The sequence below is a fragment of the Neoarius graeffei genome, chromosome 6 (genome assembly GCF_027579695.1).
Source record: "Neoarius graeffei isolate fNeoGra1 chromosome 6, fNeoGra1.pri, whole genome shotgun sequence".
Classification (NCBI taxonomy): Eukaryota; Metazoa; Chordata; class Actinopteri; order Siluriformes; family Ariidae; genus Neoarius; species Neoarius graeffei.
In genome coordinates this window covers 28,627,580-28,652,140 of record NC_083574.1, presented here as the reverse complement: position 1 = coordinate 28,652,140, position 24,561 = coordinate 28,627,580, and the positions used below count along the sequence as shown (strand labels likewise).

General features: G+C 42.1%; 1 protein-coding gene across 3 annotated transcripts in view; it reads left to right on the top strand.

Annotated features, from left to right (window-relative positions):
- Nucleotides 1-24,561, top strand: part of nectin1b (nectin cell adhesion molecule 1b) — a 648,475-nt gene that overhangs the window by 194,407 nt on the left and 429,507 nt on the right. For all 3 annotated transcript variants that reach the window (XM_060923542.1, XM_060923543.1, XM_060923541.1), the window contains exons 3-5: nucleotides 726-1,022; nucleotides 2,400-2,517; nucleotides 14,037-14,188. In XM_060923542.1, the coding sequence (XP_060779525.1) occupies nucleotides 726-1,022; nucleotides 2,400-2,517; nucleotides 14,037-14,188 (567 nt within the window). The remainder of the gene's footprint in view (nucleotides 1-725; nucleotides 1,023-2,399; nucleotides 2,518-14,036; nucleotides 14,189-24,561) is intronic.

The window sequence follows — 24,561 nt, the reverse complement described above, 5'->3', positions numbered from 1 at the left end:
ACACACACACACACACACCACTTCCATTTGATTAAAAGATAAATAAAAAAGAGCAGGATGTAGGTGAAGAAAGAGTTAATTAGAGCTTGTGGAAAGTTTGTATAGGACCTGTGATGGAAAAAGTAGTTAGAAATTAAATTTTGGTGTGTTTTTCATTAAGCTTGTCAAAAGGAAACAGTTTTTTTAAGTAGTGTTGTTTTAAGAGCATGGCTATTTCGTTACTACCTGCCTTTAATTTCAGGACAGAGCCTATGAAATTGTGAGCTCCTTACCTCACCTTGTTGGAATATGGATGCATGGACATGCAAAGAAGGGGTTATTTAGATGGCCTCTCTCTTTATCTTTTACAGTTAGAAGGGATGAAATAGAATCAGCTTTCAGTGCACACACACTTACACAGCTACACATTATTTATTTAGGTACCAAGCTAATTAACTGCTAATTGGTGCCATTACCAGAATTTGGAGGAGATTACTTTGGGTGTTTGGATACATATATGACTTCTTTATGTGCTTTTGACTACACTTTGAAAAGTTAGGAACTGGATTTGTTTGATCAAAGCAGAGCTATAGTAACAGTGGAATTGAGCTGATATAGAGTTTTTAAGGGTGATATAATAATTGCTCCAAAGTATAAATTACTTATGGTGCATACAAATACACTGTTTCACAATCAAGCGTGTTCAATATGTGTTGTCAATCATATGTGTTGTTTTTTCAACCTAGCACATCCAATGACGTATATGACCCTCAAAACACCCATCATCGCACGGGCCCAGAACAACAAGGTGCCAGTTGCCACATGTCTGTCAGCAAATGGAAAGCCACCTAGTGTGATTAAGTGGGATACAAAGCTAAAGGGCCAAGCCATGTTCCAGGAGACACGCAACCCCAATGGCACAGTCACTATACGCAGCAACTATGTGATTGTGCCAAGTCGTGAGAGTCACCGCCAGAAACTCACATGCATTGTCACCTACAATACTGAGCACTTCAGCGACAGTGGCATCCTCAATGTTCAATGTAAGACAAACTGCTTCCTTTAAAAAAAATTTAGAATGCAAATAAAATGTATATACATTATATCTGTCCAAAGTATGGGAACTGTTTTTGTCATGATTTTCAAAGACTTCAAACATACCTCACAGCTATACAGGAGATATGTAGAGAGCAAAGAAGTTCAATGGAATGGCCTGTCCAGAGCATGTTTAAGGTATACTGGAAAAGCTGACTGTATGAAGAAAGTGTTATAGCTGCTACGGGAAGTACTTTTGTTGGTCATGAATTTTTAATTATGAAGCTGGTTGAGAGAATGCCAAGAGTGAAACTCTCACACACTCATCTACTTTGAAGACGCACACACACACACACACACACACACACACACACACACACACACACACACTTTATTAGAAACACCTGCACATTGATACAGTTATCTAATCAGCCATTTGTGTGGTATCAGCACCCATACAGCTCAAGAACTTCAGTGAGTGTTCACATCAAACATCAGAATCAGAAAAATTGTGATCTCTATGATTTTCATGTTGGTACCAGATGGACTGGTTTGAATATTTCAGAAACTGCTGATATCCTGGGATTTTTACACAGAATAGTCTTTAGAGTTTACATAGACTTGTGTGAAAAAAAAAAAAACCCATACCTTGTTGATATGAGAGGCCAGAGGAAAATGACCAGATTGGTTCAAGCTACCTTGAAGGATATACTGTAGTAACTCAAAAATACTCAAGACCATGTTAGGCTGTCAGATAAGAACAGGTATCTGAAGCTATCAAGGACACAGACTCACCCAAACTGGACATTTGAAGATTAAAAAAAAAATATCACCTTTGGTCTTTTTCCAGTTTTTAACTGTCCAGGTTTGGAGGCGCTGTGCTAATGATAGTCTCAATTCTTGTTCCTGGCTGACAGGAATGCACTAGTGAAAATATTTCTGTATTGCATTATTTTTCAATTTAATAGTTTTCATTACAAATTATATTATCAGCATCAACTTGACTGAAAAGTAGAAGGTTAAAATATTTCATTGAATTTCAGAGTTTTTTAGTATTTGGTATGTCACTTTTTTGCTAACACTATTCCCTCAAGCTGGCATGGACTCCACAAGTTTGTGTAAAACCTGATATCCATTTCAGATCAAAACCACTGACAATATCATCTGAACACATGCTTCAATGGAAGGTATAAGAGTCACAGAAAATTTGAATATCATACTGACAATATCATCTGAACACATGCTTCAATGGAAGGGATAAGAGTCACAGAAAATTTGAATGTTTGTGCAAAGCAATTGACATAAGTATCACAAATTTGCTGAAATTTATATAGTGGCCTAAAGATAAAGACTAAAGTATAATTGAACACAAATTTTTCTTACAGATGAGCCTGAGGTAAAGATTGAAGGTTTTGATGGGAACTGGTACCTGAATCGCCAGGATGTGAAACTCACTTGCGATGCAGATGCAAATCCAGCGGTCACTTCCTACCATTGGAAAATGTGAGTCTAAATTACGTTAATCTAATTTCTCACTTGGCCAGGTGGGTTTTTTGATACTGAAGAAATATATGCTACTTGTTCTTACCTAAGAAAATGGATGTTTTTTTATGTCATTTTTCTCTCTCTCAATGTATTTCTGCAATCACACATAGAAGAATCAGACTGGCATATTGTGCATCTCTGCAGATACATTTGGTTTTTTTTCATACATTAGAAAAAGAAACAGTGATGGTGTGAGAGAGAAAAAAGTATTGTTGACTAAATCTAAAAGTCCTGATGAATGATTTTTACAGAATTGCTGTTTGTCGTTACACCTATTTTGCCTTATATGTCATCATTGTTGATTTGAGTAACAAATGAGCTTTGTAAATATGCCCTCTTGTTGCTGCTTTAACACAGAGCCTTTTGCATAATGCAAATATTAATATAGTGAAATGCATTTTGGGATTCAGTGTTTACTTAGCGCAGCAGATGGCCTATAAGGCAGGGTTCTGTTAAATTGAGGTGATGGAGAGTAGTAGAGAGGGTTGAGAGCTTGCATTAGATGGGGAGAGAAAGGGGGAGAGATGTGAGATAAGCAGGGTTTAAGTATAGAGACAGATGACAGAAAGAATAAGAAAAAAGTAGGAAGGAGAGAGGGTTGGTAGTAAGGAATGGTAGAGAAAGAGAAGGACGAAAGAGAGGGAAATTTTGATAGGGAGAGAGACAGCACCATGGTGCTGATGGAGTGCAGAGGACAGCCAGTGTACTAATGCACAGCACATACCAATTGTGTTGTGATGCTTCCAGAGAGCTGCTTTATGGAGGTCTAAAAACAAATCCTGCTAATGAAGTTATGGTAGGTGAAGGGTAATGGATGAGGAAGATTAATAATAATAATAATAATAATAATAATAATAATAATGATACAGTATGTCTTGTTATAAGTAAGGTGTACGTCTATCCAGGACCAAAATGATGAAGGTTGCAGTGTCATATCCTAGTTGGTAGTGCAGCTCCTCTTCTACTGAGAGCCCTCCTGGACATGCCAGCCCCTACAACAGAGTTTAACACCTCAGAACCCACTTGGAAGGAAGTCCAGGAGGTGGTAACAGCAGCCAGAGCCAGCTCTACTCCAGGCCCAAGTCGAGTACCCTATAAGGTGTATAAGCACTGCCCAAACCTCCTCAGAATCCTCTGGAAGTTGCTGCGAGTGATTTGGCGGAGGGGGACCATTGCAGACCAGTGGAGACAGGCGGAGGGCGTCTGGATACCTAAGGAGGAGAACTCAACCAGGCTGGAGCAGTTCCGATCCATCTCACTCCTCAGTGTGGAGGGAAAGGTCTTCTTCAACATCCTCGCCAGAAGGATGACAGACTTCCTCCTAAAGAACAAGTACATCGACACCTCAGTACAGAAGAGCGGCATTCCTGGAGTCCCTGGCTGCCTGGAACACATTGGAGTGGTCACTCAGCTGATCAGGGAAGCACGTGAGGGGAATGGAGACCTGGCAGTGCTTTGGCTGGACCTAGCCAATGCATATGGGTCAATCCCCCACAAGTTGGTAGAAACTACACTGGACTGACACCACATACCTGACAAGATTAAGGACCTCATCCTGAATTACTATGGGAACTTCAGGCTCAGAGTAACTTCAGGGAGCGTAACATCAAATTGAGATTCCTTGAGAAAGGAATCATTGCTGGCTGTACAATCTCAGTTATCCTGTTCGCCCTTGCCATGAGTATGTTGGTGAAGGCAGCTGAGACGGAGTGTAGAGGCCCCCTGTCCAAGTCTGGAATCCGACAGCCCCCCATCCGAGCCTTGATGGACGACCTGAAGGTGACCACCACATCAGTGCCTGGATGCCAGTGGATCCTTCAGGGCCTGGGAAAGCTCATCCGCTGGGCTAGAATGAGCTTTAAACCAGCAAAATCCAGATCCATGGTCCTGAAGAGAGGGAAAGTGGTGGACAAGTTTCGCTTCTTTGTGGACGGTGTGGTAATACCATCTATCACTGAAAAACCAGTCGCAAGCCTGGGCAAGGTTTTCAACAGCAGCCTCAGAGACACGGCAGCAGTCCAAACTACCATCAAGAAGCTTGAAGCATGGTTGTCTGCAGTGGACAAGTCTGGCCTTCCTGGAAGATTCAAGGCATGGTTATACCAACATGGCATTCTGCCCTACATCCTCTGGCCGCTGTTAGTGTATGAGGTGACCATGACCACTGTGGAGACCCTGGAGAGAAAGATCAGCTCCTACCTCCGAAGATGGCTGGGCCTGCCACGTAGTCTCACTAGCACAGCGCTGTATGGGAAGAGCAATAAACTTCAGCTTCCTTTCAGCAGCCTGGAGGAGGAATTCAGAGTCTCCTGCACAAGAGAAGCACTAGCCTATCAAGAATCCAGTGACTCCAGAGTTGCAGCAGCAGGCATTGTGGTAAGGACGGGCAGGAAGTTCAGAGTTCAAGAGGGGCTGGAGCTGGTGGAATCCCGACTAAGACACAGGGCTCTATTGGGCTCAGTGGCTGTTGGACGAGCAGGGCTGGGGGTCATCGCTCAGCCCCGCTGTGACCTAGCCCAGGGAAAGGTCAGACGCCATCTTGTCCTGGAGGAGGTGCGGGCAGGGGTTGAGGAGGTGAGGACCAGCAGGATGGCGAGCATGAAGCAGCAGGGAGCATCAACAAGGTGGGAAGGAGCGCTGGAGAGGAAGCTGACCTGGAATGACATCTGGAAGGCAGAGTCACAGCGCATCAAGTTCATGGTCCAGGCTGTGTACAACGTGCTACCCAGCCCAGCCAACCTGCACACCTGGGGAAAGAGTGACCTTCCAACATGTCCTCTCTGCCCAGGAAGGGGCACACTGGAACACATCCTCAGCAGCTGCCCAGCAGCCCTCGGAGGAGGCCGCTACCACTGGCGTCACGACCAGGTGCTGAAGACAGTGGCCGAGACCATCTCCACTGCAGTGGCCAACAACAAACACATCCGTGGCCAGAGGTCAGTACTGTTCGTGAAAGCCAGAGAGAAGCCACGAGCACAGTCACAGCCAACACCAGCAATTAGCCTGCTCTCATCGGCATCAGACTGGGAACTGCGGGTTGACTTAGGCAGGCAGCTCAAGTTCCCAGAGTATGTGACAACAACCTCCTTGAGACCAGACTCCTTGAGACCAGACGTGGTGTTGACATCTGCCTCTTCAAAGCAAGTCCTCCTATTGGAATTAACAGTCCTTTGGGAGGACCGCATGAAAGAGGCCAATAAGCGCAAGCGGCTCAAATACCACGAGCTGGTAGAGGAATGCTGGAGGAGAAGCTGGAAAGCCTGCTGTGAGCCAATAGAGGTGGGATGTCGAGGCTTTGCAGCCCGCTCCCTATGCAAGACCTACACCCTCCTTGGCATCACAGGAGTTAGGAAGAGGAGAGCCATCAAGTCCACCATAGAGGCTGCAGAGAGAGCCTCTAGGTGGATTTGGATTAAAAGGTCCAAAACATGGGCTAATGCTGCTGGGACACAAGTCGGGGTCTGATCAGCCCCGGCTAGGTCGCCTGAGTGAGGGTGTCTGATGTTGAAAGACCCGAAACACCCAGTGACCTCAGGAACATCACTGAAGATGTGTCCCAGTGCATCACAAGATGTATCTATACACATTTATACACTCTTCTACCTAAATTTCATTATGCTTACTAATTGGAAGTAGCTAATGATTACAAAGTACACAGCTGGAGCACTGCAGATGTACATAAGTTTGTCCAAATCCTAAAGTTCTCTCATCAGCTTTACAGCTTGGAGTGAATGCTTGCACTCTAAAATAGGAAGGCTGTGGACATCTGGGAGGACCAGTGGATTCTGGGTTTGTTCAAAAAAGCCTGAAGGAGACATTGTTATTATGATTTGTTTTAAAGAGCGTCAGAGGGCCGTCTGGTATTCACCAGGCCACAGGAATAAAAGCAAAGCATGTCTAATCCAAAGGACTTGTACAAACTGCACAGAATGAGATGCTGTTGGGTCATTAAAAACTCTCCAGGAACCTTACATGCTCCCATGTTTCTCATCTAATCGCTATGCCTGTATGCCTATAGTAAGTGTAACCATGGCTACTACACTATGGCCCTATTCAGATTTGATATTAACATCTGCTTTGGTCACCCCAATCACATCACATAGCTGTGATGGATAACTATTCACCTGGTGTTCTCATGTGTCCCTTCACCACTTTTGATCACATTCTATCAGTAGAAGGGTTGCCAAATCTGCCCCCAAGAGCAATCTGATATCACATTCAAATCAGTCACAAAAATACTATCCATTATGAAACCAAAAGTCAGTTAGATTGGTCAATAAAAGCTTAGAGCATACTCCTGTTGTGATTTTGTGAAGCTGTTGTTTAGCTAATAATGCTTCATACTTTCAACAATCAATCACACAAAACCACACAAATGAAAACCAAAAAAATTATGTTTCATTGAAGTCAATTCATAACAGAACAGTAACTGCTTGCTGTCAATGTTTGGGAATTTTAAAAATATCAGTTTCACAACTTTTAGTGGGGTGGCATAGTGGTGTAGTGGTTAGCGCTGTCACCTCACAGCAAGAAGGTCCAGGTTCGAGCCCTGTGGCCGGCGAGGGCCTTTCTGTGTGGAGTTTGCATGTTCTCCCCGTGTCCGCGTGGGTTTCCTCCGGGTGCTCCGGTTTCCCCCACAGTCCGAAGACGTGCAGGTTAGGTTAACTAGTGACTCTAAATTGACCGTGAATGTGAATGGTTGTCTGTGTCTATGTGTCAGCCCTGTGATGACCTGGCAACTTGTCCAGGGTGTACCTGCCTTTCGCCCGTAGTCAGCTGGGATAGGCTCCAGCTTGCCTGCGACCCTGTAGAACAGGATAAAGCGGCTAGAGATACTGAGATGAGACAACTTTTAGTATACTGGTCTACAACCCCAATTCCAAAGAAGTTGGGACAAAGTACAAATTGTAAATAAAAACAGAATGCAATGATGTGGAAGTTTCAAAATTCCATATTTTATTCAGAATAGAACATAGATGACATACGTATCAAATGTTTAAACTGAGAAAATGTGTCATTTAAAGAGAAAAATTAGGTGATTTTAAATTTCATGACAACAACACATCTCAAAAAAGTTGGGACAAGGCCATGTTTACCACTGTGAAACATCCCCTTTTGTCTTTACAACAGTCTGTAAACGTCTGGGGACTGAGGAGACAAGTTGCTCAAGTTTAAGGATAGGAATGTTAACCCATTCTTGTCTAATGTAGGATTCTAGTTGCTCAACTGTCTTAGGTCTTTTTTGTCGTATCTTCCGTTTTATGATGCGCCAAATGTTTTCTATGGGTGAAAGATCTGGACTGCAGGCTGGTCAGTTCAGTACCCGGACCCTTCTTCTACGCAGCCATGATGCTGTAATTGATGCAGTATGTGGTTTGGCATTGTCATGTTGGAAAATGCAAGGTCTTCCCTGAAAGAGACATCGTCTGGATGGGAGCATATGTTGCTCTAGAACCTGGACATACCTTTCAGCATTGATGGTGTCTTTCCAGATGTGTAAGCTGCCCATGCCACACGCACTAATGCAACCCCATACCATCAGAGATGCAGGCTTCTGAACTGAGCGCTGATAACAACTTGGGTCATCCTTCTCCTCTTTAGTCCAAATGACATGGCGTCCCTGATTTCCATAAAGAACTTCAAATTTTGATTCGTCTGACCACAGAACAGTTTTCCACTTTGCCACGGTCCATTTTAAATGAGCCTTGGCCCAGAGAAGACATCTGCGCTTCTGGATCATGTTTAGATACAGCTTTTTCTTTGAACTATAGAGTTTTAGCTGGCAACGGCGGATGGCACGGTGAATTGTGTTCACAGGTAATGTTCTCCGAAAATATTCCTGAGCCCATTTTGTGATTTCCAATACAGAAGCATGCCTGTATGTGATGCAGTGCCGTCTAAGGGCCCGAAGATCACGGGCACCCAGTATGGTTTTCCGGCCTTGATCCTTACGCACAGAGATTCTTCCAGATTCTCTGAATCTTTTGATGATATTATGCACTGTAGAAGATGATATGTTCAAACTCTTTGCAATTTTACACTGTCGAACTCCTTTCTGATATTGCTCCACTATCTGTCGGCACAGAATTAGGGGGATTGGTGATCCTCTTCCCATCTTTACTTCTGAGAGCCGCTGCCACCCCAAGATGCTCTTTTTATACCCAGTCATGTTAATGACCTATTGCCAATTGACCTAATGAGTTGCAATTTTTTGGTCCTCCAGCTGTTCCTTTTTTGTACCTTTAACTTTTCCAGCCTCTTATCGCCCCGTCCCAACTTTTTTGAGATGTGTTTCTGTCATGAAATTTCAAATGACTAAACTAGCTTACTAACTAGCTTACTAAACTAGTGTCGAGAGGACGCTGGCATGTTTGTTGCCGTTTCTCGCATCTCGCACCTCGCTTTTAACTATGGATCTCTGATCTCGTCTCTCTACAATCATAAGCCGCATCTGTTTTAAGCTGTTTTTGTTCCACCTCGCCTGCATTTAAACTGTTGTTTCGCTGCTGTGTAGGGAAATACAGTTTATGACGCGAGCCTTGGACTACTTCAGCCTCCTAACTCTCACACAAAACTGTGGATTGCCTACCTCCTCGCTTTTGGCGCTTCGGTGCATAGGATATACTTTGACCTTATCCGCCGGCCTTCACCGTTACACCACAGGACTGTCTGTTTGTCAGTCCGCATCTTGCTCTGCTGCTGTTCCCCTGGGTGTAGCGTTGGTTAGCAAACCAAGCTAGCTGGCAAGGTGTCTGTGATTGTCCGGTGCTCCTCTGCCGCCATGGTGCTGATAAAATACACCGTAGGTGAACTCCTAAAACTCAACACCGTCTTCTTGTCTTCTCCAAGTTGCCTCGAGGTTATTAAATCTCTCCACCTCCTGCGTCGACCACCCTATGTGCACAGGGCTGTTCGCCACAAGTTTGTTTTTAACACCAACATGACTTCGGCTATCCCAGTGGTCAGGTGCGCTGCGTCCCTGCAGAGTCGTGTTGAACGTAAATCATGCCCACCACCTGCCAATCTCCGGAGCCTGGCCTGCATTGACAGCTCTGCACCCACTAACAGGACAGCCTTGTTCATGCTGCAAAACATCAGGTCCATAAACAACAAAACTGTTTTTATTCATGACATAATCTCAGAGAAAAAAATGGACTTTCTATGTCTAACAGAAACGTGGCAGAGCCAACAGGATTTTATTAGCTTTAACCAAGCTACCCCACCTAGATACACCTACATTTACAAGCCCCGCGGCCATGGCCACGGTGGTGGACTTGCCATCATACACCATTCTGATTTCGTGGTCAAAGAACATCCTGTCAGTGTATCATCCTTTGAATGTCTACATCTTACTGTGAATGGTGCTGCACAGCTGCAATTGGTCCTCATATACCGACCACCTAAAGCCTTCGCCAGCTTCCTCCCTGAGCTCACTGAGCTGCTTGCTGCTGTCTGCCCCCTGTCCCCATCAACCATCCTACTGGGTGACTTCAACATTCATGTGGACAATAGCAGCTGCTCTTTTGCAGCCGACTTTCTGTCACTCCTGGACTGTTTCAACATCACTCAGCATGTGCATGGCCCCACCCACAGCAAAGGACACACCCTCGATCTGGTATGCAGCACCGGCTCACCTCCATTACATCTGGAATGCACTGACTTGGCCATATCAGACCATTATGCCATTCTGTTCTCGATCCCTGTACCCCTCCGCAGACAACGCTGTATGCGAACAATCAGTTTTCGCAATATCAAGAATGTGTCTCTGCCTCTGCTATCCCAAACTCTAGTGACCCATCTTGCAGCCCCTGACTCTGACTCTGCCCTCCCAGTGGATACCCTGGTGGAACATTATAACTCCGTGCTCTCCACCAGCCTGGATGCTGTGGCCCCAACCATCACCCGATCTGCCTCTTTCTCCCGACCTGCTCCCTGGTTTACATCTGAGCTTCGCCTCATGAAGCAAACTGGGTGTCGGCTTGAGCGACGGCATAAAACATCTGGCCTCATTGTCCACCTGGAGGCTTACAGGGACCATGTCAGGAGCTACAAGCAGGCCCTCACCACTGCCAAAACTCGCTACTTCTCCACTCTCATAAATAACCAGCAACATCATCCCAGGATGCTTTTTTCAACAATCAACCGTCTTCTCCGCCCTCCTTATACACCCCAACCATCCAACGCTGCTGACCTGTGCTCCAGGTTTCAAGACTTTTTCATATCCAAAGTCAACACCATCCACCAGCAGCTACTTTCCACACCTCCAACCACAACTCAACAACATGATGACGAGCCACCTGGCACTCTCCAGCTATGGCAGGACATCTTCATCCCTGCTGCCTGTCCACCGCAGCACCGCCTCTCCTGCTTCACTTTACTGGACCATGCCCAGGTCCTCGACCTGGTGACTAAAGCCAAGCCATCATCCTGTCTGCTGGACCCCATGCCTACCATCTTGGTCAAATCATGTCTTCCTACCCTCTGCCATACCATGATGACTATCATCAACACATCTCTGGAGTCTGGTGTTGTGCCCACCAGCTTCAAAACCGCTGCTGTCATCCCCACTTTGAAAAAGCTTGGTCTGGACCCTGACAACCCAAACAACTACCGTCCTATCTCCAACCTTCCTTTCCTTAGTAAAATCTTGGAAAGAGCAGTGGTGGCCCAACTCCAGCAGCACATGTCCCACCATTAGCTCTTTGAACCTTTACAATCTGGCTTCAGAGTGCACCACAGTACAGAGACTGCTCTTGTCAAAATCACCAATGACCTTCTCACTGCTGTAGATAATGGCTATATCACCATCCTCATCCTCCTGGACCTCTCAGCAGTTTTTGACACAGTCTCTCACTCCATCCTCTTGCAGCTGCTCTCTGAGTTCACTGGAATATCAGGCACAGCACTTCTCTGGTTTCACTCATACCTATCCAACCGGCAACAATTCATCACACTCAAAGACTCCTGTTCCACCACAGCAACCATCAGTCATGGCGTTCTGCAAGGTTCGGTGCTTGGCCCTCTTCTCTTCACCATATACATGCTCCCTCTTGGACGCATTATTCGCTCCCATGGTCTCAGCTTCCATTGCTACGCCGACGACATACAACTATACATCAGCACCAAACCCTCTGCTCAGCTCCCCCCCACACCTCTCATTCTATGTCTGCAAGACATCAAAACATGGATGACCAACAATCTTCTCAAGCTGAACAGCAATAAAACTGAGCTCATGGTGGTGGCATCAGCACCACTGCTCAGGAAGGTTGGAGATTTCCATCTGGACATTGATGGCTGCTCCATCACCTCATCCCATGAAGTCCGTAACCTGGGTGTCATCTTGGATTCATCACTATCATTCCAGTCTCGTGTCAAAAAAGTCATTAAATCTGCTTTCTTCCATCTCCGAAACATCTCCAGACTCAGGCCCTTACTTTCAAACACAGTTACAGAGACTCTCACTCATGCCTTTATCTCCTCCCGTCTAGACTATTGCAATGCTATTCTGCTTGGTCTACCTAACAAGGCCATAGACAGACTGCAATATGTCCAGAACTCTGCTGCCAGGATCCTTACAGGTACTAGGCCCTGGCAGCACATTACCCCCATTCTCAAACAGCTTCACTGGCTCCCCATCAAATCTCGCATCATCTACAAAGTCCTCCTCCTCACTTTCAAGTCCCTTCATGGCCTGGCCCCCCATTACCTCTCTGAGCTCCTCCACCCTTATACTCCCTCAAGATCTCTGCGGTCCTCATCCAAGGGCCAGCTGGTCATTCCTCCTTCCAGACTTAAGGCCACCAGTGACAGAGCATTTCATGTAGCTGCTCCATTTCTGTGGAACAAACTACCCAACACCATTCAGCATGCCCCTTCACTGGCAGTGTTGAAGCAACATCTCAAAACACATCTTTTCTTGGAGGCCTTTGGCTGCTAGTTTCCACAAGCACATACACCTACACACACCTACACAGATACCTTGTTAAGCGACCTTGGGTGTTTTGAAAGGCGCTATATAAAACGAAAGTATTATTATTATTATTATTATTATTATTAAATGAGCCAATATTTGGCATGAAATTTCAAAATGTCTCACTTTCGACATTTGATATGTTGTCTATGTTCTATTGTGAATACAATATCAGTTTTTGAGATTTGTAAATTATTGCATTCCGTTTTTATTTACAATTTGTACTTTGTCCCAACTTTTTTGGAATTGGGGTTGTATAAACTCGGATACATTGATAAGGCTGTGTCTGTATTATAGCTAAACGTCCAGTTTCCAGCCCATGTCTGGAGATCTGTTCATGTGCCTTTTGACCATTTTGTGTACTCAGCAGCTTTAACAGCAATTCTGTTAGCCTCTCAATAGTGACACACTTTTATTGATGAATAAATGGAGAAAAATGATGCATCATTCCTTTTTCTAACATATTGTATACGTTTTTGTATTGATGATGTATATACTAGAAAGTTAAACATGGTGTTTATCTCCATTATTCAGTAATTAAAATAGCTTGACATGTTTGTTGGTTATCAGATAATACACTAATTCGCACATGCGAGGGGATATATTGCGCACGCACGCACGCACACACACACACACACACACACACACACACAATTTACAGATAATCTCATCTCATTATCTCTAGCTGCTTTATCCTGTTCTACAGGGTCACAGGCAAGCTGGAGCCTATCCCAGCTGACTACGGGCGAAAGGCGGGGTACACCCTGGACAAGTCGCCAGGTCATCACAGGGCTGACACATAGACACAGACAACCATTCACACTCACATTCACACCTATGGTCAATTTAGAGTTACCAGTTAACCTAACCTATATGTCTTTGGACTGTGGGGGAAACCGGAGCACCCGGAGGAAACCCACGCGGACACGGGGAGAACATGCAAACTCCACACAGAAAGGCCCTCGCCGGCCACGGGGCTCGAACCCAGACCTTTTTGCTGTGAGGCGACAGCGCTAACCACTACACCACTGTGCTGCCCTAATTTACAGATAATTACTGTGTGAATTATGTCACATGTAAAGTAGGAGTAGAAAACTAAATTAGATTTTTGCTTGTGCTATTTCTTTGTCATTGTGGCAAGTTCACATGCCTGAGAGACTCCTGGAAGAGACAAACTAAAAGCATAAAGAAAATAAACTAAAACTAGACACAATATCACACTGATTTGAGACTATAAGATGCATTGGAAAAAAAAACTGTAGAAAATGCAATATGAAAGCAAAATAAGAGTTTCTGTTGTGTTTAGTGGGTCTGGCAAATTAAATTCAATACTGTCTTAATAATGTTGGGTAAATATTTAATATGAAACCAACTGCCTGATGTCCTAAGCTGCTTAGGTTGGATCCTGTAGGAAAGGATCCACTTTTTTGGTGGATTTGTATGTTGATAGTTTTCTAGCATTGCTAAACAACCTTAATTTAACGCCTGTGTTCCTTTTGACCGACAGATTAAATGGTTCACTGCCCCAAAATGTGGAAATCAGAAACAACACTCTGCTCTTCAGGGGGCCTGTCACAAAAGACTTCAGTGGCACATACATATGTGATGCCACCAACAGCATCGGTACTCGCTCTGGCCTAGTAGAGGTCAATGTGACAGGTATGTTGAGGCTGCTGAGAAACTGTTTGTGTGTGTATATATATTAAGTGAGTGGACTGGGGAGAGAATTCTACCTTCTCTCTGGACTTGGGTAATCAGGACAAGCATCTGGTAAAACGTCTATTTGTAACTCAAGCAGTCAGGTCTGACAGTGACTTGAGAGTGATAATGAAGTATTTATGCTGTATAAAATAACAGAATATTTGTCTTGACCATATTTTAATCCTTAGCCTAAAAGGAGTTAGGTAACTGTGTCTAAGCCATCTATTCTGAGCATAAGATATTATAAGACTATAATGTGTAATACTTAATCAGTCATACCTGTTTTGGGTGTGAGTATGCACATATCCAAAATAGTCTTTCTCTTTCACAAACATGCAATGACACTGACTTAATCCGCCAGCTCTTCCATGCTGATGTTAAATGAATATGCAGTGACCTGTAGACAGTGAAAGTCATTGTAGTATCTACTTATGTTTAAAGCACGCTCACACATATACACACACACACACACACACACACACACAAGCGCGAAAGGCAGATCACAGAGTTTCAAACTCACACTCACATTTCTCTCGGGTACAGTACTTCTTTCCATTTGCAGGACATCTCCCCATCCTTTATCTTGCTGTTCTAAGAAAATCAGCAACTTTAAAAGAACACAGAAAAAAGCTAGACTAATTTCTCAGCCTCTGTTTTTTGCCTGAAATGCTATTGGGAATCTTTAGATATATTACCAATTTGATTATATTTTTTAATCAAAGGTAGTGCTTTTATTCTGTGCCTATTTCTAGATGTGCTTGTCTTCATTTTTTTTTTTTTTTTTTTTGGGGGGGGGGTATGGGCATAGATACATACTGATTATTTCTCAATTATCTTTTTTTTTCCTCTCTACATGGTTCTGTGGATTGGGGTGTTTTCTCTATGCATGCGTTTTCACATTTCTTCAATCTTGAAGAGTCTGTCTTTGCTTGCATTGTGAATAATGGCTACTATGCTTTACTTCCATTGTATCTGTGTGTATACAGGCTTCTGTATTTCTGGTGATTCTTAACATGGACATATGTGATTTTATCTGCTACACTAGCTAATTCTCATTCCTCACTCTTACAACATGATCACATTGTTAATGGAACTCTGAAAATCTGCCTCTAACAAAATGGAAATTTGGGACATTTATGTGTAAATACTCAGTGCATTGAGTAGTTTTGCTCAATGAGAGGTGATTTTTGGCTGTTAGGTCATTCAGTTCCTACATGCAGCTGACAAATTATGCAAATAGCTTTCATGGCAAAAAATTTATTGGGTTATGAAAGTGCACAGGAGTAAGCCTGCATTTGTGTACTAAGAGAACAGAGCCTAATCTAGGGCGCGTAATACGCGATAATACGCGTTTTTTATCTGTCTGTCGCACATCCACTTTTTGGGCACGAGAGTGATATCTTGTATCTATTCATTTTGTTGCGCATATATAAGTAGAGAGCGTGTAGTCGCGTTTTACTGAATCTTGTGCGTATCAATTTGTCAGCACCAGCTAGCAAGCACTGCGGTAAATATAGCGCTGTTTACACACCAATCGGAAAATATCGGAAAGGACCGAAGTATTCCGAATGGTTTATTTAGCGGGTAAAACAGTTTTGTGAACTATTATATCATTGGTCACTGAACCGGAAGACAGTGTATCTCAACCAATCGTGTGAAGTGTTTTAAAAATACCCAAAAGCACATGGCATATCGTTCTGTCTCATCCAAACATAATGTCAAAACGCGTGGTCACGTTTGGACCTTTGGACGAAAAAAGAAAAAAGGAAACAAAACGAAGACACAGAAGTGACAGATACTAATCCAGCCGACATTACACAACCCGATACAAGATATTATGAAATAGATTTAATCTGTTCTTGTATAATGGTAGGTACTGTAACATTACTGTAAATAATAAGAGATTATCATGATAATATACTGTTTAGGAAGTCTGAATTTTGGGATTATCTCTAGCAGGGTTTTTTCTAGAGAAATTTAGTATGAGGGCGCTCACCATGGCGAGGGAGCGAAGCGGGGGGGTGGTGCCGGTTGTCCGTCCCCCCCCCTCCGCCGTGCAAAGCCTTTGAAAAATTGAGGCTACAATGGGGCATTCTGAGGCTATCTGAGAGGGAAATTGTAACAAATTGTCTGTCAACATTGAAAAAGAAAGAAGTAATCATCTTCTGTCCCGGACAGTCTTTGGCTTTCTTCCGTTTCGTGCCATGGGATGACATCTTTAAATGCCCAAGTGTCAACAAAACCAACTCGTGAACTACTTCTGTCAAAAACTCCCGCACCGGTGGGTGAAAGGTCATTCAGTCTCAAGAAATCTCGCTCTACAAGTCAGCTGACCTTGTATGTAACCCATGTCAAATCTCGCGAGAGCAGCCGCGACAAGTAAACAAACAATATGGCGCCTCAGTCTGGAAAATTCGCCAATAGATACACCGCCAGATGGAGCAAAAAATTGTTTTTGCTCCGTCTGGCGGTGTATCTACTATGATTGGAATATTTTTGGAGTAATTATAATGTATTTGATGATCAGACACATTGTCACGTGGTGTTGCTGGGATGTTTTCACGGAGAAAAGATCGTTTTGAGAAAGATTGCATGTTGTGCAGTAGCATATAAGTGCATGGCCGAAGTGTGACTTGGGGTTCAGTCGGCATTTCGATAAGGGGGCGCACGCCGAGAGTAAGGCCCCGTCTACACGATCATACATTTGTCCATGGACATCGTCATACAAATGTATGATGATGTTCATGGACAAATGTATAATCGTGTGGATGGTTTTCCCAACAAACTTGAACAACGTCATACTTGTATGACGTTGTATGATGTTGTTCAAATTTTTAGAATCGTGTTTCTACTTTCCAACAAATGTTCACAACATCTTACAACATTTTGGGTCATCCACCAATCAGATTGTTAATTCGGGTCATGTGATCTACACTGCCTGTCATGTGACATACAAAATGTATGATCGTGTGGACAGAAATCCACAACATGATCATACAAACTTGAACATCATACATTTGTATGATAATGTTTTGGACAAATGTATGATCGTGTAGACAGGGCTTAAGAGGGCGCAGTACCCCGTTCCCCGGTTTAGACAAAAGCCTGATCTCTAGTCATCTATGTCAAAAACTAGTTTAAAGATAAGTTCTACATGAATGCTAGTTGTTATTTTGTTTGTTGTTTTTTTGTTTGGGAGTAATTGTTTAATTCAGTTTAGTATTATGTTATTAATCATATTCAAATACTAAAGGTGCTTAGTTGATATATAAGACATATATAAGTTTGTGTACAAATATGATCTTAGAGTAATTATATGACAGTGTGAAGACATACTAAGTCATTTGATTCTGATTGATAATGGTTTTTGAAGTTTGAATTTGATATTTTCCTAATGCCAATATACAATTAGTTTGATAATGTTTGGTATTATGTAGGTTTTATTTAAAAATATTATGAAATATATTTAATCTGTTCTTGTGTAATTGTAGGTACTGCAAGATTGTAAATGATAGAGATTATATACTTTTTAGGAAGTCTGAATTTTGAGATTATCTCCAGTCATTTATGTCAAAATCTAGTTTAAACATAGGTAGATTGTTTAATGGTTTTCACTTTCATGAAAGGTGGTCTGAACAAAACAAATATGATAGCATTTTTAAATATTTGATAGTGATTTTATTTTATTCAGAAAGTCAGATTTTTCATCTTATTATTAATTAATAGTGGCAAGACTACATGGATTTTAGACTTAACTATATCAAATGATGTAATATTAACCTAGTCATATTTGAAATGCAACATTATACTACTGGTGGTCAAATTGGTAAAAATAGGCTAGTCACATGATTTATAGTAAAACAGTAACCTAGTCATATAACAGAAAACTAGTCATATTTGTAAGGTTTTGCATTCTTCATATAGTTTTTGATCTAAAATCTTTACGTTTTTAAAGTTCAGGTCTGATCATAATGTTTGTGCAATACTATAAACTGTGGATAAGTGTTTGCTGATATGGTTTTCATATCACTATTAAAGGATATGTATAGTGCCATAATTATGATATTATATAGATTAACATCTGATATGAATGTTTAAACATGTATTTAGTTTTATTAATAAAACTGTTCTGTTTATAGATGTACTCTTGAAAATATCTACCAATGTATTACTTATTTTTCTGTCCCCACTAACTGGAACAAATGAGGGATATTTTTACCCATGTTAATATTTTCTGTCCCCTGTTTCTACAGCTAGTGAGGGATCTGTCCCCTATTTTCAAATTCCTAGATTAGGCTCTGGAGAATCTGAATAGTCAGACTGTAAATATTGACTAGTATCGGGGGGGGGACACGTTTCAGCACTGAGTATCTCCAAGATATGACTTGGATGTGAGGTCATCCAAGCAGTGCAAATCTGTTACTTCTTCTCTCCAGCCTTCGTTTCATGGTGTCCCTGGGTCAGTCCACTTAGTTTGCATCTGGGTAATATATTGCCTGTCTTTGCCATTGTCTTCCTCATTATGGCTCAGTCCATTTGAGAGGTCACTGAGTTTTGTGTCTTCATCAATCACATATTGAGTGAAAGGGACAGTCAAATCCTATCAACACTGTATTGGTGTGGTTCTATACATGCACATGCATGCTTTCAATTATATGACCAGAAGTTTGTGGACACCTATCACATCCATAAGTGCTTTTTGAACATCCCATTCCATATTTAGTCCCCTCTTTGCTTTCCACTAGATTTTGGAATGTGCTATGATGATTTGTGTCGATTCAGCCACAAGAGCATTAGCGAGGTTGGGCACTAATGTTAGACAAGAAGGCCTGGTGTGTAGTTGGTGCTCCAGTTCATCCTAAAAGTGTTCAGTGGAGTTTAGGTTAGGGTGTACTTCAACACCAACTTTGGCAAACTATGTCTTCATGGATCTCATTTTGTCTACTGTGTACTGTCATATTGGAACAGGAACAGGAAAATTGTAATATAACAGAATATTGACATCCTATAACCGCAATTCCAAAAAAGTTGGGACGCTGTGTAAAATGTAAATAAAAGCAGAGTGCAATGATTTGCAAATCCTTTTCAACCTACAGTACTAGTCAAAAGTTTGGACATTTGCTCATTATTATGAACCCAAACTTTTGACTGGTACTGTATATTCATTTGAATACAATACAAAGACAAGATGTTTAAGGTTCAGAATAATACACTTTTTTTTTTTTGTAAATCTACTCTGTCTGAATTTGTTGCCTGCAACATGTTCCAAAAAAGGTTAGACAGGGGAATGTTTTCCACTGTGTTACATCACCTTTTCTGTTAACACTCAGTAAGCATTTGGGAACTAAGGACACTAATTGCTGAAGTCTTGAATAAGAAATTCTTTCCCATTCTTGCTTGATGTATGACTTCAGTTGCTGAACAGTCTAGGGTCTCTGTTGTTGTATTTTGCACTTCAGAATGTGCCACACATTTTCAGTGGGACGTAGGCAGGCCAGTTTAGCACTCACATGCTTTTGCTATGAATCCACGCTGTTGTAACACATGCAAAATGCGGTTTGGCATTGTCTTGCTGGAATAAGCAGGGGCATCCCTGAAAAAGGTGTATTCTGGATGGCAGCATATGTTGCTCCAAAATCTGTATGTACCTTTCACCATTCGTGGTGCCTTCACAGATGTGCAAGTTGCCCATGCTATGGACAATAACACATCTCCATACTGGCTTTTGATGTTGGATTTTAAACTTTGCGCTGGTAACAATCTGAATGGTCCTTTTCCTCTTTAGCCCAGAAGACATGACATACGTGATTTCCAAAAACTATTTGAAATGTGGACTCACCACAGACCACAACACAATTTTCCACTTTGTGTCAGTCCATCTCAGATAAGCTCAAGCCTAGAGAATTCAGCAGTGTTTCTGGATGTTGTTGATACAGTGGTGCATGAAAGTTTGTGAACCCTTTAGAATTTTCTATATTTCTGCATAAATATGACCAAAAACAACATCAGATTTTCACACAAGTTCTAAAAGTAGAAAAAAAAGAGAACCCAGTTAAACAAATGAGACAAAAATATTATACTTGGTCATTTATTTGAGGAAAATGATCAAATATTACATATCTGTGAATGGCAAAAGTATGTGAACCTTTGCTTTCAGTATCTGGTGTGACCTCCTTGTGCAACAATAACTGCAACTAAACGTTTCTGGTAACTGTTGATCAGTCCTGCACATCGGCTTGGAGGAATTTTAGTCCATTCCTCTGTACAGAACAGCTTCAACTCTGGGATGTTGATGGGTTCCCTCACATGAACTGCTCACTTCAGGTCCTTCCACAACATTTCGATTGGATTAAGGTCAGGACTTTGACTTGGCCATTCCAAAACATTAACTTTATTCTTCTTTAACCATTCTTTGGTAGAACGACTTGTGTGCTTAGGGTCGTTGTCTTGCTGCATGACCCACCTTCTCTTGAGATTCAGTTCATGGACAGATGTCCTGACATTTTCCTTTAGAATTCACTGGTATAATTCCGAATTCATTGTTCCATCAATGATGAAAAGCCGTCCTGGCCCAGATGCAGCAAAACAGACCCAAACCATGATACTACCACCACCATGTTTCACAGATGGGATAAGGTTCTTATGCTGGAATGCAGTGTTTTCCTTTCTCTAAACATAACGCTTCTCATTTAAACCAAAAAGTTCTATTTTGGTCTCATCCATCCACAAAGCATTTTTCCAATAGCCTTCTGGCTTGTCCACATGATCTTTAGCAAACTGCAGATGAGTAGCATTGTTCTTTTTGGAGAGCAGTGGCTTTCTCCTTGCAACCCTGCCATGCACACCATTATTGTTCAGTGTTCTCCTGATGGTGGACTCATGAACATTAACATTAGCCAATGTGAGAGAGGCCTTCAGTTGCTTAGAAGTTATCCTGGGGTCCTTTGTGACGTTGCCGACTATTACACGTCTTGCTCTTGGAGTGATCTTTGTTGGTCGACCACTCCTGGGGAGGGTAACAATGGTCTTGAATTTCCTCCATTTGTACACAATCTGTCTGACTGTGGATTGGTGGAGTCCAAACTCTTTAGAGATTGTTTTGTAACCTTTTCCAGCATGATGAGCATCAGCAATGCTTTTCCTGAGGTCCTCAGAAATCTCCTTTGTTCGCGCCATGATGCACTTCCACAAACATGTGTTGTGAAGATCAGACTTTGATAGATCCCTGTTCTTTAAATAAAACAGGGTGCCCACTCACACCTGATTGTCATCCCATTGATTGAAAACACCTGACTCTAATTTCACCTTCAAATTAACTGCTAGTCCTTGAGGTTCACATACTTTTGCCACTCACAGATATATAATATTGGATCATTTTCCTCAATAAATAAATGACCAAGTATAATATTTTTGTCTCATTTGTTTAACTGGGTTCTTTTTTTCTACTTTTAAGACTTGTGTGAAAATCTGATGATGTTTTAGTTCATAATTATGCAGAAATATAGAACATTTTAAAGGGTTCACAAACTTTCAAGCACCACTGTATATGGCTTTTGCTTTGCATGGTAGATGCAGTGATGAACTGTTTACAGACAGTGGTTTTTTGAGAGTGATGAAAGATGTAAATGGAAATGTGCTGACAAAAAGAGTGTATTAAGAAGGTGGAAAGAGTACTTTGAGGATTTATTAAATGAGGAGAATCCAAGAGAGAAAAGGTCAGATTCATTGGAGACAGCAAATCAGGAAGCAGAGTTGGTTAGTATGGATGAGGTGAGGGCAGCCATGAAAAGAATGAAGACTGGGAAAGCAGTCGGACCAGATGGTATCCCGATTGAGGCTTGGAGATTTTGGGGTGAGATGGCTGTGGAGTTCCTAACGAGATTGTTTAATAAGATCCTAGAGAATGAGAAAATGCCAAATGAATGGAGAAAGAGTGCGCTCGTCCCAATATACAAGAATAAGGGAGATGTCCAGAGCTGCAGTAATTACAGAGGAATAAATTTGATGAGCCACACCATGAAGCTATGGGAGTATTGGAGGCGAGATTGAGAAGAGAGGTAGCAATCTGTGAACAGCAGTATGGGTTTATGCCAAGGAAGAGCACATCGGATGCAATTTTTGCTTTAAGAATGTTAATGGAGAAGTACAGTGAAGGCCAGAGAAAGCTACATTGCTTGTTTGTAGACCTGGAGAAGGCATACGATAGAGTGCCGAGAGATGAGTTATGGTATTGTATGAGAAAGAGTGGAGTGAATGAGAAGTATATTAGAGTGGTGCAAGACATGTATGAGAACAGTGAAACAGCAGTGAGGTGTGCAGTTGGAACAACTGAATGGTTCAAGGTGAAGGTGGGACTCCGTCAAGGATTTGCTTTGAGTCCTTTTTTGTTTGCCATAGTGATGGATAGCTTGACGGATGAAGTGAGGCAAGAGTCACCATGGAACATGATGTTTGTGGATGATATTGTGATATGTGGTGAAAGTAGAAAGGAGGTTGAGTTGGATTTGGAGAGATGGAGGTATGCATTGGAACGAAGAGGAATGAAGGTGAGCAGTAGCAAAACAGAATATATGTGCATCAATGAGAATGGGGATGAGAGTGTAGTGAAGATGCAAGGAGTAGACCTAAAGAAAGTTGGTGAATTCAAGTACCTGGGGTCAACTGTGCAGGAAAATGGGGGCTGTAATAGTGAGGTGAGAAAGACTGCAGGCGGGGGGAGCAGTTGGAGAAGGATTTCGGGAGTCATTTGTGATAGGAAAGTCCCAGCAAAAGTGAAAAGTAAGATGTATAAGACAGTAGTGAGACCAGCTGTGATGTATGGATTGGAGACCGTACCCTTAACGAAGAGACAGGAGGCAAAGTTGGAGGTGGCAGAGTTGAGGATGTTAAAGTTTGCGATGGGAGTGACAAGGTTGGACAGGATAAGGAATGAGTACATCAGAGGGACAGCACATGTAGAGAGCTTGGGAATTAAGCTAAGAGAGATGAGACTGAGATGGTATGGGCACATCCTGAGAAGAGATGCAAAGCATGTTGGAAGGAGAATGTTGAGAATGGAGCTGCCAGGCAAACGAAAACGAGGAAGGCCAAAGAGGAGATACATGGATGTGGTGAGCGGGGACATGAAAGTGGCAGGTGTGGTAGAGAAGGATGCGGAAGACAGGGAGCAATGGAGACGAAAGATCCGCTGTGGTGACCCCTAATCAGGAGCAGCCAAAAGAAGAAGAGGTTTTTTGAAGGGCTCCCAAGTCCATGTAGTAATATCCCTTATACAATCATGTTGGATTGCAGTGTTAAATGCAGTGTTGCCTGAGGGATTGAAGTGTCACAAACATTCAGTGGTTTGATTTTCAGCCTCGTCTCTGACATGCAGAAATTTCTCTGGATTCTCTGGAACTTTTGATGATATTTTAGATTGTTGATGGTGAAATCCCTAAATTACTTAAAATTGTATGTTGAGAAACGTTGTTCTTAAACTGTTCGACAATTTGCCCATGTAGTTTTTCACGAAGTGGTGAACTTCACCTCATCTTTGCTTGTGAACAACTGAGCCTTTTCACTTATCAGTAAAGATATTTACCTGTGAAATATTCCAAGCAGATGCTTTTTGAAAATTCCACAACTTTCCCAGTCTTTTGTTGCCCCTGTCCTAACTTTTTTGGAATATATTGCAGGCATCAAATTCAGAATGAGTATATATTCACACACACACAAAAAAAAACAATAAAGTTTATCAGTTTGAACATTAAATATCTTTTCTTTGTATTGTATTCAGTTGAATATACCGTATGTCGAAAAGAATTTGCAAATCATTGCATTCTGTTTTAAGTTTCGCAGTGTCCCAACTTTTTTGGAATTGGGGTTGTATAAAATTGTATGCTTCCAACTTTGTAGTAACAGTCTGGGGAAGGCCCATATATGAATGGTCAGGTGTCCATATATCTTTGGCCTTATAGTGTATAATTAAAACAGTTTAAATCATAAATACTCATTCATCTATCTCATCATAACAGAAGTCTTGGTTATCAGCCATGTAACTGCATCTATTTTACCAAACTGATTTTGCTGTTTTGTGTGAAATTTTCATAAATTACAGTATAATGACTTATGTACTGCATAATTTACTGTAAATTTATATTAATTCTATGGTAGAATCTGAAGCTCTCTTGTGGCAGTTTCACCCAGTTTATGGTTTGGAGTGATAGCTAGAGTGAGCATGCACCCCATGAAAAGGCCATATTTTTGTCTGCTTGGTTAAGTGTGGAATGTGAGTATTTTAAGGATCAGAAGCAGAAGACCTCTTTATTAGCTACAATACAAAACCAGGTCAG